Source organism: Lichenostomus cassidix, chromosome 1Aa, assembly GCF_008360975.1.
Source record: "Lichenostomus cassidix isolate B80296 chromosome 1Aa, HeHo_3.0, whole genome shotgun sequence".
Taxonomy (NCBI): domain Eukaryota; kingdom Metazoa; phylum Chordata; class Aves; order Passeriformes; family Meliphagidae; genus Lichenostomus; species Lichenostomus cassidix.
In genome coordinates, this window is record NC_139480.1 from 23647853 (window position 1) to 23663886 (window position 16034).

General features: G+C 40.9%; 1 protein-coding gene across 2 annotated transcripts in view; it reads right to left on the reverse strand.

Moving 5' to 3' along the window:
* Positions 1-16034, reverse strand: part of ST7 (suppression of tumorigenicity 7) — a 136508-nt gene that overhangs the window by 47052 nt on the left and 73422 nt on the right. For both annotated transcript variants that reach the window (XM_085042670.1, XM_085042679.1), the window contains exons 2-6: positions 15794-15876; positions 6502-6661; positions 2289-2343; positions 1604-1719; positions 349-424 (exon numbers count right to left, since the gene is read on the reverse strand). In XM_085042670.1, the coding sequence (XP_084898796.1) occupies positions 349-424; positions 1604-1719; positions 2289-2343; positions 6502-6661; positions 15794-15876 (490 nt within the window). The remainder of the gene's footprint in view (positions 1-348; positions 425-1603; positions 1720-2288; positions 2344-6501; positions 6662-15793; positions 15877-16034) is intronic.

The following is a 16034-nucleotide window of genomic DNA, read 5'->3' on the forward strand; positions in this document are numbered from 1 at the left end:
CTTCTTTCTTGTGTCTGCTCTTGTTGACTGCGAAATCCAAAAGGGAACTCTCCATCCCATAAATGCGTATTTCATATGCTCATCAGGAGGCAAGTTAATTAATGTTTTTCTATGCTGTTCCAGAGCCTGCTGACATCAATGGGAAGACTCCCATTGTCATCACTACCCTAAGGATCTTCTGGGTAGCTAGCACAAAATGCAGCTGTGCTTTTTTCTTCTATTGTAGGCCTTCCTTTCACAGGCCTGTAATCATTTTTAAAAATTACTATAGCAAACCCCCTGCCTTAAACTATCACCAAATGGATTTTTAAAAGACAGGAAATAAATGTTAATGTTGTTGTCACTCACTCATTTAATTCCAAAGCTTCATGTGCCGCAGAAATTCGGGCTTGAGGGTTTCTCTCTCTCCAGGCTTTTTGCATTACTATTCAATAAACAAAGAAGAAGAGAGAAATATCAGTGATTACAGGATTAACAAGGAGAATCTACTGCACTGTAACAACAGAATCTATTGATCTCAGCCTGACTCACTGAAGAGCATTTCATATAGCTCAGTGATCATTCAAAAGGATACGTAACAAACAGGAGCTTTTGTCCCAAATACTCAGCACTTTTTTTTTCTTTCATTTAATTAAGCTTTTTTCCAGGAGAAAGTGCAGCTGAGAGATCAGGCTGTCTGCACCACCAAGCACAGAGATGACAAGCAGCTACTTCCTCTTGGTGCAGTAGATTCCACAGGGAACAAAGCAATAAAGGGATAGTTGGGATTTTTATTCTAGTTCCTTACTGTGTTGCTGCTCTACATGAATATTAAATGGAAACAACTTCCAGGCTAATAATACCACCTCATAATAACACCACTGAGTTCAGAAAATAGGATTCATGTTTATCATGCGTCAAAAAAGCACAGTATGTTCTCCTTTGTAATTATGCCTTCAGAATGGAGCACCCAACTGTTAGTGTCTCTCCCTTCCTAAGAGACAAAGATTTATCTCTTCAGAGGCAAATTCTAATGATTGAAATAATTGTTGTACATTCTTAGGACAATCAAAGTCTGCCTGTGTATTTCACAGTAAAGGCTTAACACAACTAAAGCTGCTTATACAAATTCAGTTGTAAATGTGCTGTTCCCATTTTTTACAGAGCTTTTAACTACATCAGAGAATGAAACACAGGCCTCAAATTTTACATCAGCTCTCTCTCTTCTGTAAGCATAGACTAAATGGAACCTGGATAATGTAACTCAACTTACTGCACAGCAGCTGGAGGCAAATTAAGCTATGTATGTTTGAAGCCATTGCAAGAAAAAGGAGGAAAAGAACAAGCCTTTATACTTTTAAATGGTACCCTGAATGACTCTAGCAACACAGCAGAACAACATAGCAACATAAATTAGATAATTTACGTATATAGACACTTGTTCAGTGTCTATCTATAGATCTAGAATTCTATAAATTCAACAAGAATGGCTTTCTCGGCATGATCAAACTTCTGCGTTTTCTTATCTATGCAAAAGAACTGATGTCTCACTGTATTTTTCTTGCATCAGTTTAGAACAGCCATTAAGCTATTAGCAACAACATTTGTTCACAAGGTCTCTTACTAGCGTCTGCAGGCCGTAAATGATCTGTGTCACATGTAAAGAATGTCTGATGATCCTGGGCCGAAAGATTCATATCGTAGTAAGTCAAAGGCTCTCTTCCTGTTACCCATGTATACCTGCATGCCAACAAGGAGACATTTTGGTCAAAGAGTTCACACTTGGCAAAACAAATCCAGAAAAGAATCCTAGACCTTTCAGATGGGCATAGCCAAATAAGTTCACCTGGCCAATCTTCTAACCAATACACATTGCACTTCACTGTACTTTGGTGGAACAACGGTGGCTGAACCTAAGCTAATGACGATGTCAAAAAGCACACACAGGAAATCGGTAACACATATATTTGAAGACTAGGACTACATGAAACCTATATGGCATTCATTAGGTTGTTTGCTACAATGGATGTGAACAGAATTGCTGCATTAACACCAGGTACAACACACTTAGGTTTCATCATCTTTTTTCATAAGGTTGCCAAAAACTGGAGTAATAACAAGTGCATCAGCATGAATTTAAATCCCTTTTCATTCAGAAACATTTCATGAATTACAGAAAAACCTGACATGAGTGCATGTATCCACAGTTGAATTTGTTCTTTCACCTCTGAAGTTAGATTAATGGAAAAGTACAGTTAAGCTCCTTAAGCCAGTACTATGCTGGAAAATTGTAATTTTGTAGCACCTACCGATTATATTCGGCTCCTCTGAACAGATTTAAAGGATTTCGCCAGACTTTGCATTCTGTAAGAAGCAGACACAAAATAATGAATCTCTCCCAAATTACAACAGTACTTGAGGTTTACAAAAAAAATCAGTTACCATAAATTGTGCCTTATCAAATGAAGTATTTTTATAGGTGCAAATGGAAAAAACCCATCAAGAGCACTGAGATGAAGGTAATCAGACTGTTCTTCCTTTCTTAAATAATAATTTAATTATAAATTAGTGTCAACAAATGCAATCATTCCAGACAAATAACCACTAACAAAGCCCCAAATGCCAGATGAAAAGATAATACTGACTAGTGCCAGGACTCACATTTACCATAATGTAGAACTGAAGAGGGATCACACTGGGTTATTGCACTGAAAAACAGCAATTAACTTGGTCCCTACAGACTTGTTATTTCTACAGAAAAACATCACTGTCCAGTTAATGCTGCAAATCACTGAGTATCTCAGCTACAGTTGCCAAATTTAATTCCTCCTTAGTTTGTGAAGTAAAAATCCATGGAAACATCTGCTGATCTTACTTACACTATAAGCAGATGCTGAAATTGATTGGCAGAGAAAAGTTGATTGCATTGCAAAGGTTTGTGAATATTAAGAACATTTTATAAATTTCCCTCAAGGGTAAAAATTGTCAAATTTTTACACTACAAGAAGTAAGAGATATGGAAATCAACAACAATGTAATTTAAAGCAGAAATAAAAAAATATAATCAAATTGTATAGCTTTTGAAAGAGTGAGGTCTCGATTCTGGCTTTTCCTTTAATTTAACACCAGATTTATTCTCTTAATTTCAGCAAAGACAATTTACTCCAGTGAAGGTGAGAACAGAATAAACCACACTATATGCACAAGGACTCACGGAGAGGCAGCACTTTATTCCATCACAGATTTGCTACTGGATGACCCCTCACATGGTGCTCTGCAAAAACTCACCAGTAGCACTGGCCCTCCAGCATTTCATCAGCTGCTTTCCACTAAAAAAATCAACCAGCACATTTCTACCTATGAAATTTTGTGATATAATTTTTAAAGAGATCAAACCAACAGTTTTCTGGTAGAATACTGAGTCAGAAGGGTATCTTTATGGTAACAATATGCCTGTTCCCTTTATGCCTGTTCTGCTAAAAAAAGAAGTACTGAACAGCAAGTCAAGTCCTCCTCTTTTCTCAGGGACACAGATCCCACATCTAAGTATGGGGCTATAGCGGCATGGACAGAAAGGACTTTACATCAATTATTCACAGTAATGTCAGGACACCCTCAGCAATACAAAAATTAGTCACGTGCAATAAGAGGTGGGTCCTCAGTTTGCTGCCTACCCAGCAAGTGCATGGAACAGACACAAGAACAGGCAGACTTTAGGGAAGAGCGTATCTTTCAATTACCTACTTCAGCAGGCAGCTAGTATTAGCAAGTTCCACTGGTTTACTCAGCAGAAGTGCTTGATTGACATTCAGCTGCTGTGTTGTGCAGCCAGAGGGTACAGCTGTCCGACAAGCTTCAATCCAACAGTTTTTATATAACATGACTTTCAAACCATTGTAAATATTACATCAATAGCAGATTTCTCCATTCCAGAGGTGTAATTCAATGTCTTGATTTACTCTGTTTGCAACCAATGAGATTAGTTAACAACTATGTGATTGCAGTGACACTTTTTGTTCATCTTACTTGTATTCAAGTGGTTATGCTTTATCCAAAGTATGCAGTCTTTTGGCACTGTGGCAGGGACAGGTTGAACTGGGGAACAAAAATGGGAGGTAAAGAAGGCCTTTTATTACCACCTTCATGGCCTGGGGATGGTTTGGCAGTTAAACATGGTGTGCTCTTGTTCCTTTTGTCTTGGTATCTGCTAACACCATGGTCTTAGTTTCTTCTTACCTTTCTAAACAGAATAGTATCTACTGCAACAGTCTACCATCATCAAACATCTACACAGGAACACATGGTGAGCCAAGAGAAAAAGACATCTCCACCTTGTTGGACAGTGAAGGAAATATCCCAGTGTTAATTGCATGGTAAACCAAAAGGTTTGCCTTTTAGTTTACAAACCAATAATATAACTATGTCCTTATTTTAACCTTTCAGAGACTTTTTCAATGATCACTTTTTGAGCACTGATACTTTTCTGAAGGCATAAATAACAGGCTATCCATACAGACACACTCTCCAGAGACACTGAGAGTCCCAGCTCAGCGTCAATTCACTGAAAGCAAACACAGTCCTTGACTATTTCTTTATATCAGACAAGCCAAGATGCTTGTGTGAACCTTGTTAGTCAAAGTACTGTGCCTTCTGCTTTAAAACGACAGGAGTTATTTCAGAGCTGCTGAAGTGTGACTGAGCACACTGATAAGTGCACACAGGTGTCTCCAAGCCATCCCATGCTTTCTGCCAGTTCACCCAAATCCAATATCCTGGACCATGCAGTGCTGCTATTCACAGCCTCTCTTCAGATGGGAATAACAACAGCTGAATTTGCTGTGCTATATGGAGGCTTCCCTAAGTAGAATTACCCAGTTAGGAATAAGGCTTTGTGAAGCCACCTATTTTATTTAATGTGTGAGTTCAAGGCTAATTTTTGTTTGCTTATTTTCATGCAGACTGAAGAGTAGAAATAAAATTTGCCAGGTACAGACACAGACAACTGAGCTGCTGAACAATGTTTTTTCCGTAAGTGAACCTTTTCTTTTCATTCACTTTTCTTCACTTGTAAATTCTGATATATTCTAAAAGCCTGCAGAAGAAATAAATTTAACAAAATTGTAATTGATTCTAGGGGCACATCCCTAATTAATTTCCAGTATTAAGATTACGGCCTGTAAGCCAAGCTGGGGCAGAGACAGATAAATTTCATTTTACAGATGAGGAACACAAACCCAGATGCTCCTGTCCTTACTTTAACAGTGAGAATCTCCCACTCAAGCCAGAAGCAATAGCATATCAGCATTTTCATCACTCATGGGCTAATTTTTCAATCCATTCTCCCCAGGCAGCTAAGTCACCTAAGTAGTAAGACAAGTTTTACTAGGCTTCTTTCAGTCCACAAATTTCAGTGTTTGGGGGGCTGATTCGTTTGAGGCAGGCTGGCCTGTCTCTCAGAGGAGCCATCCCCCAGGCAACCAGGCACCTGACTCCAAGTGCCTCAGGCTTGAATGGCTGAGAGTCAAACACTTTCCCTCCTTGCACTGAAACTTGCAGAGGCTGTGAATGCCTGGAAGCTTGTGAAAAATTGGGCCACAAATGCCTGAAATCATGCCTCATAAACTGGAGGCCTTTTAAAAAAACCTGACGATGTTATGACTTGCCCAAAGTCACAAATCAAATCTGTAGCAGAGTCAGGAACAGAACAAGCCCTTAAGCTGTTAGAAGTAACCATGCTTCCACTTACTAAAAGTGAAATCCAAATGTTGTTTACAATACTACTTATAGTATCTAAAAAACAAAGTGATCCAAAACCAGATGCACATTTCTATGTCTGATTTTTTAACAACTTTGTTATTACTCAAAATTATTTCAGTGGAAGTACTACCCATCTTTAGAATCACAAAATCAGACAACTGGTTGAGTTGGAAGGGACCACGGTGGGTCACCTGGTCCAACCTCCCTGCTCAAGTAGGGCCATGCCAGAACACGTGGCCCAGGATTGTGTCCAGATGGTTCTTGAATATATCTAGTGAGGGAGACTTCCCGACCTCTCTGGACAAACTGTTCCAGGGCACAGCCAGCTGCACAGTACAGCAGGTCTTCCTTATACTCAGATGGAACTTCCTGTGCATCAGTTTCTGCCTGTTGCCTTCTGTCCTACTGCTCAGCACCACTGAGCTCCATTCCTTGACACCCTCTCTTCAGACAGACATTTGATGAAGTCCCCTCTCAGCTGTCTCTTCTCGAGGCTGAACAGACCCAACTCCCTCAGCCTTTCCTCCTAAGACGATGATGCTCCAGCCCTTTAACCATCTTTGTAGCCCTTCCGCTGGACAAAGGATACTGCAGAAAGGGCACGCGCAATTTAGCAGGGTTTTCAGAGCAAGGGGAAAATAAATGCATCAGCCACGCAGCCTGAGCAGAACACACTGCACGAACTAGGAGAGATGCAATTCGCAAGGGCAGCAGCAGCTCTGCCGCAGCAGCAGCCCGAGGCCCGCGCGGGCGCTGCGCGCTCACCTGACACGCTCTGCCGGTTCGAGTCCGCGTCCCCGCCGGCGGCGCTGGCGGCGCTGGGCGCGCTGTTGTCCACCCCGCCCAGCAGGGGGCGCAGGTGGCTCACCGAGACCTGCTCGATGAAGGAGGTGCCGTACTTGCGGAAGTACCACCACTCGAAGATCTGCAACGCAGAGACGCCGTCAGGCCCGCCGGCCTCCCCCGGCCCTCCGCCCGCTCCTCCGCCCGAGCCCAGCCCGCCCCTCCGCCCGCTCCTCCGCCCGAGCCCAGCCCGCCCCTCCGCCCGCTCCTCAGGCCGCTCCCGCCGAGGGAGCAGGCAGCCCCGGCCGCCCCGCGGCCTCCTCCCGCGCAGCCCGAGGGAGGCACCTGCCCGCGGCATCCCTGCCCGAGCGCACGGACAAGTTAAATGTGACCCAAGTTTAAGTGGAAAACCTCAAATCTTGTCAACGCAGTTTTGTTTTTTTTTAAACCCAAATAACCTTATGTCAAATTATTTCAGCTATTAGGCCTCTTTCTTTAAATTGACTTCTAGAAAACCACCCCTCCATTCTGCCCGACATCAGCCACGTCAATAGGATGCTGCAGTCAGGAGTGGATCAGCCTCGCCTTCCCTCAGCTCCCTCTGCAGCCCAGGGAACGTGAGGAAAAGCAGCTTTGGTTGTTTCCCCAGTTAATGCTTCCAAAGAGTTTAATTTAAATAAAATGCTTAAAATGCCAAACAAACTCCAGGAAGCTGAATCCTTTCCTTTCAGGATTTTTTCCCCCCCTAGATGAACTGTGTTTTATTTTCTTTGGCTGACTTGGGCTGACTCCGAATTAATTTTATCTTCAGGAATTTGGTTCAGCTAGCAAATCAGAAAATTATTATTTACAGAACTCTACTTGGAAAATCATTTCACAGCCTAAGAGAACACCTTGTAATTGAAATTATACACGTAAATATATACTTGTGGTATTTTCACCAAAAATATACTACTTAGTAAGAATATACATATTCCAGGAAACCACATATACCTGGAAATGAAGACTATTTCACACAGATACGGAAAAGGTTTAGACTGTAAAAATTGTAAAGAAACATATGCTTATAATGAATAGATAAGTTGTACTTGAATCATCATCACCCAAACATCTACATACTATGTGAAACAAAAGCAAATCTAGTAAGTTTTGAGAAATTTGGCAGGACTTTGTAATACTGATTGCATTAAAAATTGTGAACAGTCTCTGCCCCTTCCATTTTCCTCGGTATCTCCATGTGTTAAACCAGTACTGAAAGCTTCGATAAAATCTCTCCCTACTAGGCAACATCAGCAATAAGGGCAAGAGGATTGTGTTCACATCTTTCACACCATCAGTGTGCTGTTGGGCAGGTTCTGGTGAGTCAGCCAAGAGACAGCAGGCTCTGGAAGACCTCTTAGAGGCGTAACTGCTCCAGAAAGGTTCACGCCAGGCTTCACAGACTGCCTCCTTCAATATTTTTCTATTTTTAAGTTCTCTTGACCTCTTTATATAGTTGAAATTACTTCTGTCTCCATGCAATTGTCAGTAGACAACACTTTCCCTTCACTGCCTTTAAAGGAGGGGAAAAAACAGATTTTCTGGCATAGAAGAAAAATGCTCCTTTCCAAAAGATGCTTCCAATGCATTCCGCACTGGGGCTTCCCCTAAATTCAAATGGTTCATTAAAGCATCTAGAGGATTCATATCGAGGAAGGGAACCCTAGCTGCACAGGAGTGAAAGTGAATGACGCTGGTGGCTACTGGAGATGAGGTCACACAAGACTGTGTGGCAGCTCTGGAGATCATTCCCCAAAACAATCTAATGGCATTTCTGGGAGACATCAACAAAGAATGGAGCAGTCTGATTAGAAGACAGAAGGACAATGTGAACACATAGCATTTGAGTAGATAAGATGGTCACAGAGAAATCAAAGCATTAACATACTCAGATCTTTGTGAACTCTTTCCCACCCAAGTCACCAAAAATCCACCCAATCTGGACAGTTCCTCCTTACACTGAGGTGCATTTGTCACTGTTCTTGTTCTGCTGGCATGTGTCTGCAGCAGCACCCCGGTGGGAATGCCAAGTGCCAAGGACAGAATGCTGATGCAGTGTCACTGGCCATTTGCTCCACACTGCTGATACACTTCCCCTGGCACCCATCACTGCCTCTTAATGCTGAAGATGGTGGACAGGGAGCTGGCACAGGTGAGTAGCTTTGGTTTTAGCTGTTCTCGTGCTCTTAGGCACACCACACTTTCTAAAGGGGTTAAAATTTAAATCTTATGATCTCAGAGAGTATCATAAGCATGTGGCTGACCATAAGAGAAAGCTTATGCCATAAGACACAGTCATAGATCTGCTGTGAACATCTGTTTCTGTTCTGTCTTTGAAAACTTTGAAACAAATCAAGGCATGAAAGTCACAGATCTACCAGTCCAAAGTCTCAGAGGGAGTGGGTGTTAGGAATGAAAGATTATAGTCTTGCACTGAGGCAAGGGACACTCAGTAAGACTTTCACTATAATGTAAATCAGGGACTCAAGTACAGCTGCCAGACTGGCCATGCAAAATTCAGACTGTATCTAACAAGCCTCACACTTTCTCTAAGAGAGGGGAAAAAAAGGTTTTCCAAAATGTGCTAATAAATTCCTGCTCAATTATTTCAATCATGATCCGCTTTTAGATGAGGTCAGTAAAACCCAGAGAGGGAGTGAGCAGCACAAAAGCACACTTGAGCCCGCTTGTCCTGCACAAATGTATACCAGCTGGAAAGCTGTCACACTGAATTTCAATGAAATGAGGGAACAATCACAAAGAAGGTACATATATGTAAATGTGGTCACTGCTACAGTTCTGCTGTTTTGAGTGACAGAAGCTTGCTAAAACGTGACACAGCTGTAGGTCTGCCTCCCTAGACTTACCAATACATTAATTACTTTTTAAAATGGTATTAGAGCTCATAAATTGTTTAAGGCAGCTTTGAAAAATATTTGCTATGTTGAGTGAATCCAATGCCAGGAAACATCAGCCATATCTCAATGCATACAGTCTCTCAGAAATTAAAGCTATAAATCATTATCATCATAAGCCTTTCCTTGGAGTTATTTGTTCAGCGTGTATGACGAGGTAATCTGTAATCTGGTACATAAATAAAAACAATAAATTCTTTTTGCAGAATTTTTGCACCTTTCTCAGACAGCATCATGTGGTTTGAAACCTGATTTCTATAAATCAATTTTGACTTCTAACTGCATCATAAAGTTTGAAAGCCATGTGAAGTCAACAATCTTCTGACAGTTTTGCAGATGAGAGATCATCTGACAGCATAAAATTACTATAAGGATTAATTACCCATAGACAGAGATCTAAATTAGAGGGGAAATTAATCAGGAAGGTAATTTCTGCACCACTTCTGAAAGAAAAAGCCGCCTCATTTCTGTCATGTACATACAGGGGGAGGGGAGCTCATCTTCAGAGATCTCCCTTTCACAGCAGTGGCAAACTTCTTGTGGCTCTTTCTAGTTGATACCTGTGCTTTCAAATTGGAACAGGGTCAAACACCTCCAAACCCTCAAGGGATTTTTGGGACCATCATGTTCACAAAAGCCAAGTTAAAGCCCTGTTCTGAACATTTCCAGCTTTGTGTGTTTTCAAATGCAGATTAGAATTTTTATTTTTCAATCTGGTATAGGTATTGCTTAAAGTAAAGTATTTGATTTGGGAAATGTCTTCTTAATGCACTTCTCTTCCACTGTGCAATGAAAATGTTATAGTCATCCTCCTTCTTATCTCTGCTCTCACATACAAACAATCCCACATAATTTTATTTATCTCTGCAGCAACGAGTCTATTCTGCATCATTTGGTTATCATATCTGATCTTCCTGCCTGGTTTTTCAGAATAGATATTCCATTATATATGCATCAGTTCACATGGGATGGTTTTGGTGGTGGTTCTCATTGAACTGAGGAGTGATGTTGATCAATTATTTGAATTGTGCTTTTCTGTTTAGCGAATCTGAGACAGGCATCCTCTCTTGGAGCAAACACTGTCATTCCCTCCTAATGTATGTGTATGGAATCTTCAACAGAAGCAATACAGGATTTCATTCTCCAGCAACTTCCATAGCTCAGATTTCCCTTTCAGCCTTGTATTGAGACTTTCAGGTCTCAGAGGTGTAGATTTGGAGTACTCTTCTAATAGCAGTGGTGCTAACAACCAGTCTAATGGATTTAAATGAAACTTACTCTCTGGAGGAAAACCATAGTGATAGCAAGACTTGATTCCATGGTTACACCTATTTTATAAATAAAAGGGACCACTGCACAGGTTTGGCTCAAGTCATCCATACTGTTTGTTTCCTATCACACTGCCTGGCCTGTGTTGACTCTCCCAGGCAATGACTGCACGTGTTCTAGGTGTATTACAGCCTGGGGGCTGTTTCCAGTAAACAGTATGAAAAAGATCACCCATGTTTTGGGAAGCAAGAGTGTTTATCCATATGAGTGTTGACTATATGATGCTACTTGCCTTCCAACAAAGCAGGCTCCTGGTCTGTTTTGTTTAGCAGTTAGGGGTAGCCAGTGACTCCAGCAGATCCTCCTGTACTGCCCATTTTGGATCTAGGAAACAGCATGCCTCTCACCATGCTCAGAGTCCTTCATGACTGCCTTGAAGGATAAGCATCCCCATTCTTTCTGTATTAAATACACCCATTCAGCATCCTCTTAGGCTCTGCTCCTAGATACCAAACCCCCACTAGTCTTATCTCAAAGAGTCAGCAGGAGAAGATACACGCACTGCTCGTGGGCAGTGTATTCAAAATAAATAGCTATTTACTTCATCCACCTCTGGAAATACAGAAGAGGGAAAGAAAATATTACATTGAGTGGATTAAGTGTAGTACTTCTCTCAACACTGTGTAGACCCCAGCTAGTTATAATACCTCTGTCTTGTCTGTGGACCAGGTTATAGCCTGCTTTCCAATAGATCCTTCCTCTCTCATCTGCTCCTTGGCAAGGGTTTCCATTTTCTTAGGAACTCCCTACAATGATTCTGCCCTTCCTGACCTGTGAGCCTTCTCTAAGCAGAGCAGAAACTTTGAATGGTTACCAGTCATTGCTTTTCAGCCCTCAAAGACTGCCCCTGCACAACTGTCAGACTTCACCAGAGCCTGTGGCAACACCCAGAACTCAGTCACCTTTCTGCCCCTCTGCAGCAAACTACACAAAGGTAGTGAAACAAGCAGGATATCAATTAATATCTACACAAAATAAGACAAGTCCTTCTGTTACTCAGGTCCTCTCTCAGACTACCTGTACTGGTACCACCGGCTACAAAAAGCTGTGACTGTGACATACTATACATATACTTGGGTAGTAGCAAACAGCCTAGCTGGTCAATGCTAGATGCTAGGCAGTGTGCAGACTCAGAACTCATGCTCTACACCTCTGTAGGCTGGCTTTCTAATTCTTGTATCTGAAAGACCTGGTATTTGTTCACTGCAGAATGTTTTTCATTGTGTAGCAAAAGACACTTATTACTGTTCCAAGCTCGGAAGCAGAATAACAAGGCATTCTTGGTGGAGATTTTAAGTCTGAGGTTCACTTTGTTAGTGCTTTGTTAGAGCTGAGACTCTATCAGTTTGCAGTGAAAGTGCCTCACATGCTTGCTGGCCAGCTTTCAGTGTGGTGATAACTGTATGTTAAATATGTGGCTTTATTTAGAAATCTCGGTGGCATTTAAATAGTTCCAGTTCACAGCATTTACTGGATGTCAGGTGTGTTTCATGACAGTTTTATTACCCTACCTGTGGAAAACCTCAGCTTCCCAGACATCCAATACAATACAGATCATTGTATTCTGCGAGACAGCACACTGTATTTTACTGGATTAAAAATAATTCTGGTGGAACCAAGTTTCCAATACAGTATTTCTAATGCAACTGTGGTCTAAATATTTTTCTTATTTTTTGATGCCTACAGCAGTGCAGAGATGAAGTGAATATATGCTAAATTGTTAATTTTAAACTATGTGCTGTAGTCTAGTAATTGTTAAGGAAAATGCTTGAGATAGATAAAAAAGTATTTTCTGTACAGTTCTGACCTATAAGAAAAAATATCTGAAATCCTTGCTTCAATTAAGTCACGTTGCCTGCAGCAAGGCCAGAATTTTACCTAAAGAATTAAAACAAAGTGAAAGAAAAAATAAGACAAGAATAGTATTTTGCAAAGGAGTAATGTAGTATGCAATTGCCCAAAGCTGAACTTTGCAGTCACTGTTTCATGACCCAAACATGAGTTAGGAAAAGTAATCACTTTCCCATCAGTTACCACACTTATGAAATGATGGAATTTTCCATCATTTCATAACCTGCAGTGCTGTGATTTCTCCTTCTGATTAGAAACTGCAGCCAACTGATAATGGAAAGAAATCTGCCAGCCCATATGGTGGAAAATGCTGAGCAATAATAGTACAGCTAGTCTAAAACGTACCCCAGTGATGCAGATTTGACAAGAGAATGTTTATTTTATAAAAGAATTTCACTTTATACTATTAACAGGACTAAGAATCCTTTAGAACTGATGATGCTGTGTAGTCTGATATACGTGTGTGTAGCAATGCAGGCAATTCATCATGTTACAGGGCCACTGGTAAAGAGCAAGATTAAGAAATAATCAATCTGAAGCACAATTGGGCTAGTGACAGGCTAGCACTACCTTACTAGAATCAGCTGTCTTTTCTGCTGTGTGATCTGTTTGACTTGCAGTTTCTTCTTTCCATGACCAGGTCTGCTTAGTTCTTTTTCCATTATCTAATTTTTAGAAAAAACATGTTCCTCTCAGCATAGACACTGGTGCCTACAACCTGGGGTTCTTGGCTGTTACCTGTCTGGCCTACATATCTTTTTCTCATTTAGGATGGCGCCATATGAACAAAAGACAACAACTGATAGCAGCAGTGAAGATACAAAAAAAAAAAAAAAGGCTTTCAGTCTTATTTCTGTGTCTACACCTCCATCACCTCACTGTTTCCTCAACTTACTTATAATGGACTTTCACATGCAACACTGATTACTTTCAATTAAGGCTCAATCTGATTTCTTTGTGGAAGGTTTCTATTGGTGTCCTTTTGCCTCTTCTCCATATCATAGTCTTGAGTACTTCTTGCCACTTCCTTCTTGTAGTTCCCATCAAAGTATAGCACTTAGAAATTTCTTGCTCAGAAGTCGCCTGCTGAGCTCACTCCTCAGAAGCTGCCTTCATGATTACAGTATAAAATGTACCTATGTCTGCAATGATGCTATACCCAGAATTTAGTTCCACATAAATTAGTCACTCTTCAAAGGTTTTATTCCTGCTTGATTCTGTAAGGTAATTCAATAGGGCAATAAATAAACTATCTTTGTCTTGCCACCTTCTCCTGCTGTCTTTGCCCTCTAACAAAAAGTACAGAATTGTGTCTGTGAAACCCATGTTATTTCTCTCATTTCTTCTCGTCTTGGTGGTAGGGCCCAGCATTTTCTTCTTTCTGAGTGACAGTGCTGAATGTAACATGACTTTCCCCCTGTGCATTTGAGTGAGTTGTGCTGAACTAAATCCAGATCTTACAGGTCTGGCTCCTGCTCATATTCTGAAAGTTCTTTTGATCTCACTGGAGCTCTGTCGTGTGCTTTGGGGCTCAATCCATACAAGACTGATGAATGCCCAAGGTGCAGACATTAGATAATTGCCTTCTGCTATGAGGAAACTCAGAGCAAGGCACAGCAGCAGTGCACCTGCTGCTTAACACTTGAAATCATCTACGTGATGAGAGTCTCACAGGCATTAAGTAGTCAGCGATGCCATTCATTTATCTACATCAGCTACAGGCAATGTGGAAGTGAGAAGTGCAGATTTCCCAAACCAAACTGATAGTTAGGATCCTAGCTGCTTTCAGGTTTCTCGAAGATTAGTAGATCTGAGGTGATGTGAACCAGCTTCTAGCCATTTTTCTCTCCCTTTCCTCTTTCCACTCTACCACTACAATAGCTTAAACCTGGTCTCATTGGTTCCCCAGTTACAAGCCTAGTTTGGTGTGGTGAGGGAAGGTCTAAAGCTTGTATCCAGCCGATTTTACAAAAGTGTACAACTTGTTTTTAGACAAAAGACCTAAGACAGATTGAACAAACAAGACTAAAACAAAGGCAACCATTCCCTGAGGAGGGGAAGTGGAGAGGGAGGGGCTGATCTCTTCTCCCTGGTATCCAGAGATAGCTCACATGGGAATGGCTCAAAGCTGTGACAGGTGAGGATCAGACCGGTCATTAGGAAGAATATCTTTACTGAGAAAGTGGTCAAACACTGGAATAGGATTCCTTGAGAGGTGATGGATGCCCCAAGCCTGTCAGTGCTTAAGAGGCATTTGCAGAATGCCCTCAGTAATATGTTTTAACTTTTGGTCAGCCCTGAAGTCATCAGGCAGCTGAACTAGATGATCATTCTGTTCCATTCTGTTCTGTGGTATGTTATGCGATACTATTCATTTGTGTAAGCAGTAAGCCAGCTCTCAGCAGTGAGGAAACAAGAACAGACTACATATAGTAATATATACATACACCCTGTTAATTCTTGTATTTTTTTATCTCAATTTTTTTCTATGAAGACATTTAATAAAAGTCAGAGCAAATGTTCTCCTTTGGACTCCTGCATTGTGATAGTATTATGATTCACTCCACTGCATCAATTTGCATAAAGAAGCCCTCAGGGATTACATATGGGAAGAGGGTTTTTAAAATGGTTTAAAAATACACACATTTAAGCAAATACGCAGATATATACTGGGAAAGATTCTAGAAGTGAAGATTTGAAATAATTTTTATCCCTTGGATTTCTGGCAGCAGAACTGGTGTTTCTCTAGGAAGTCATGCTGTAATTTTCTGAAAGGATGGCGCTAAACTGAGATAGTTGGTACCTCTCCTCCTCTTCCTTTTACTGGCCTTTTTCATTTCTGTAGTACTTGTCAAGGAAAGCACTTAATGTGCAAACACTTATGAATTACTGTAGGGTTGTTAGTGGGTCACATTGTTCTTCAAGATTTTTTTCTTCAAAGATATATCACTGGAACATCTTTTTTTCCTTTTTCATTCCGACAGAAAGAGATATACAAATAAAGACAAATTTTATGTGCTGCAGAACTGTAAGTTCAGAGAAGAAAAAAAAAGATACCTATTAAAGCTCATGAAGCCCAAAATACAAATCTGGATGTCAAAATCAAACTGTAAAGTGATATTAATACATCTAGTACTTACCAAAATAAGTCCCGAGATTAATGACGATGTGCCTGTCAGGGCAACATAGAACTTGGGGGTTAACGTGTTCAAAAACATGCTCACTGAAAAAGAAAAGAGAGGAAACCATGAGTACAAGAGCAGGACATGTTCTCCTCCTCCTAACTGCAGATAAGTTAATACCTTTGCTTTGATAAAAAAGACAGTTAAAATAACATCCTGTTCCATTTGCCCAACATGTGATAAAGTAGAGCATTAGACT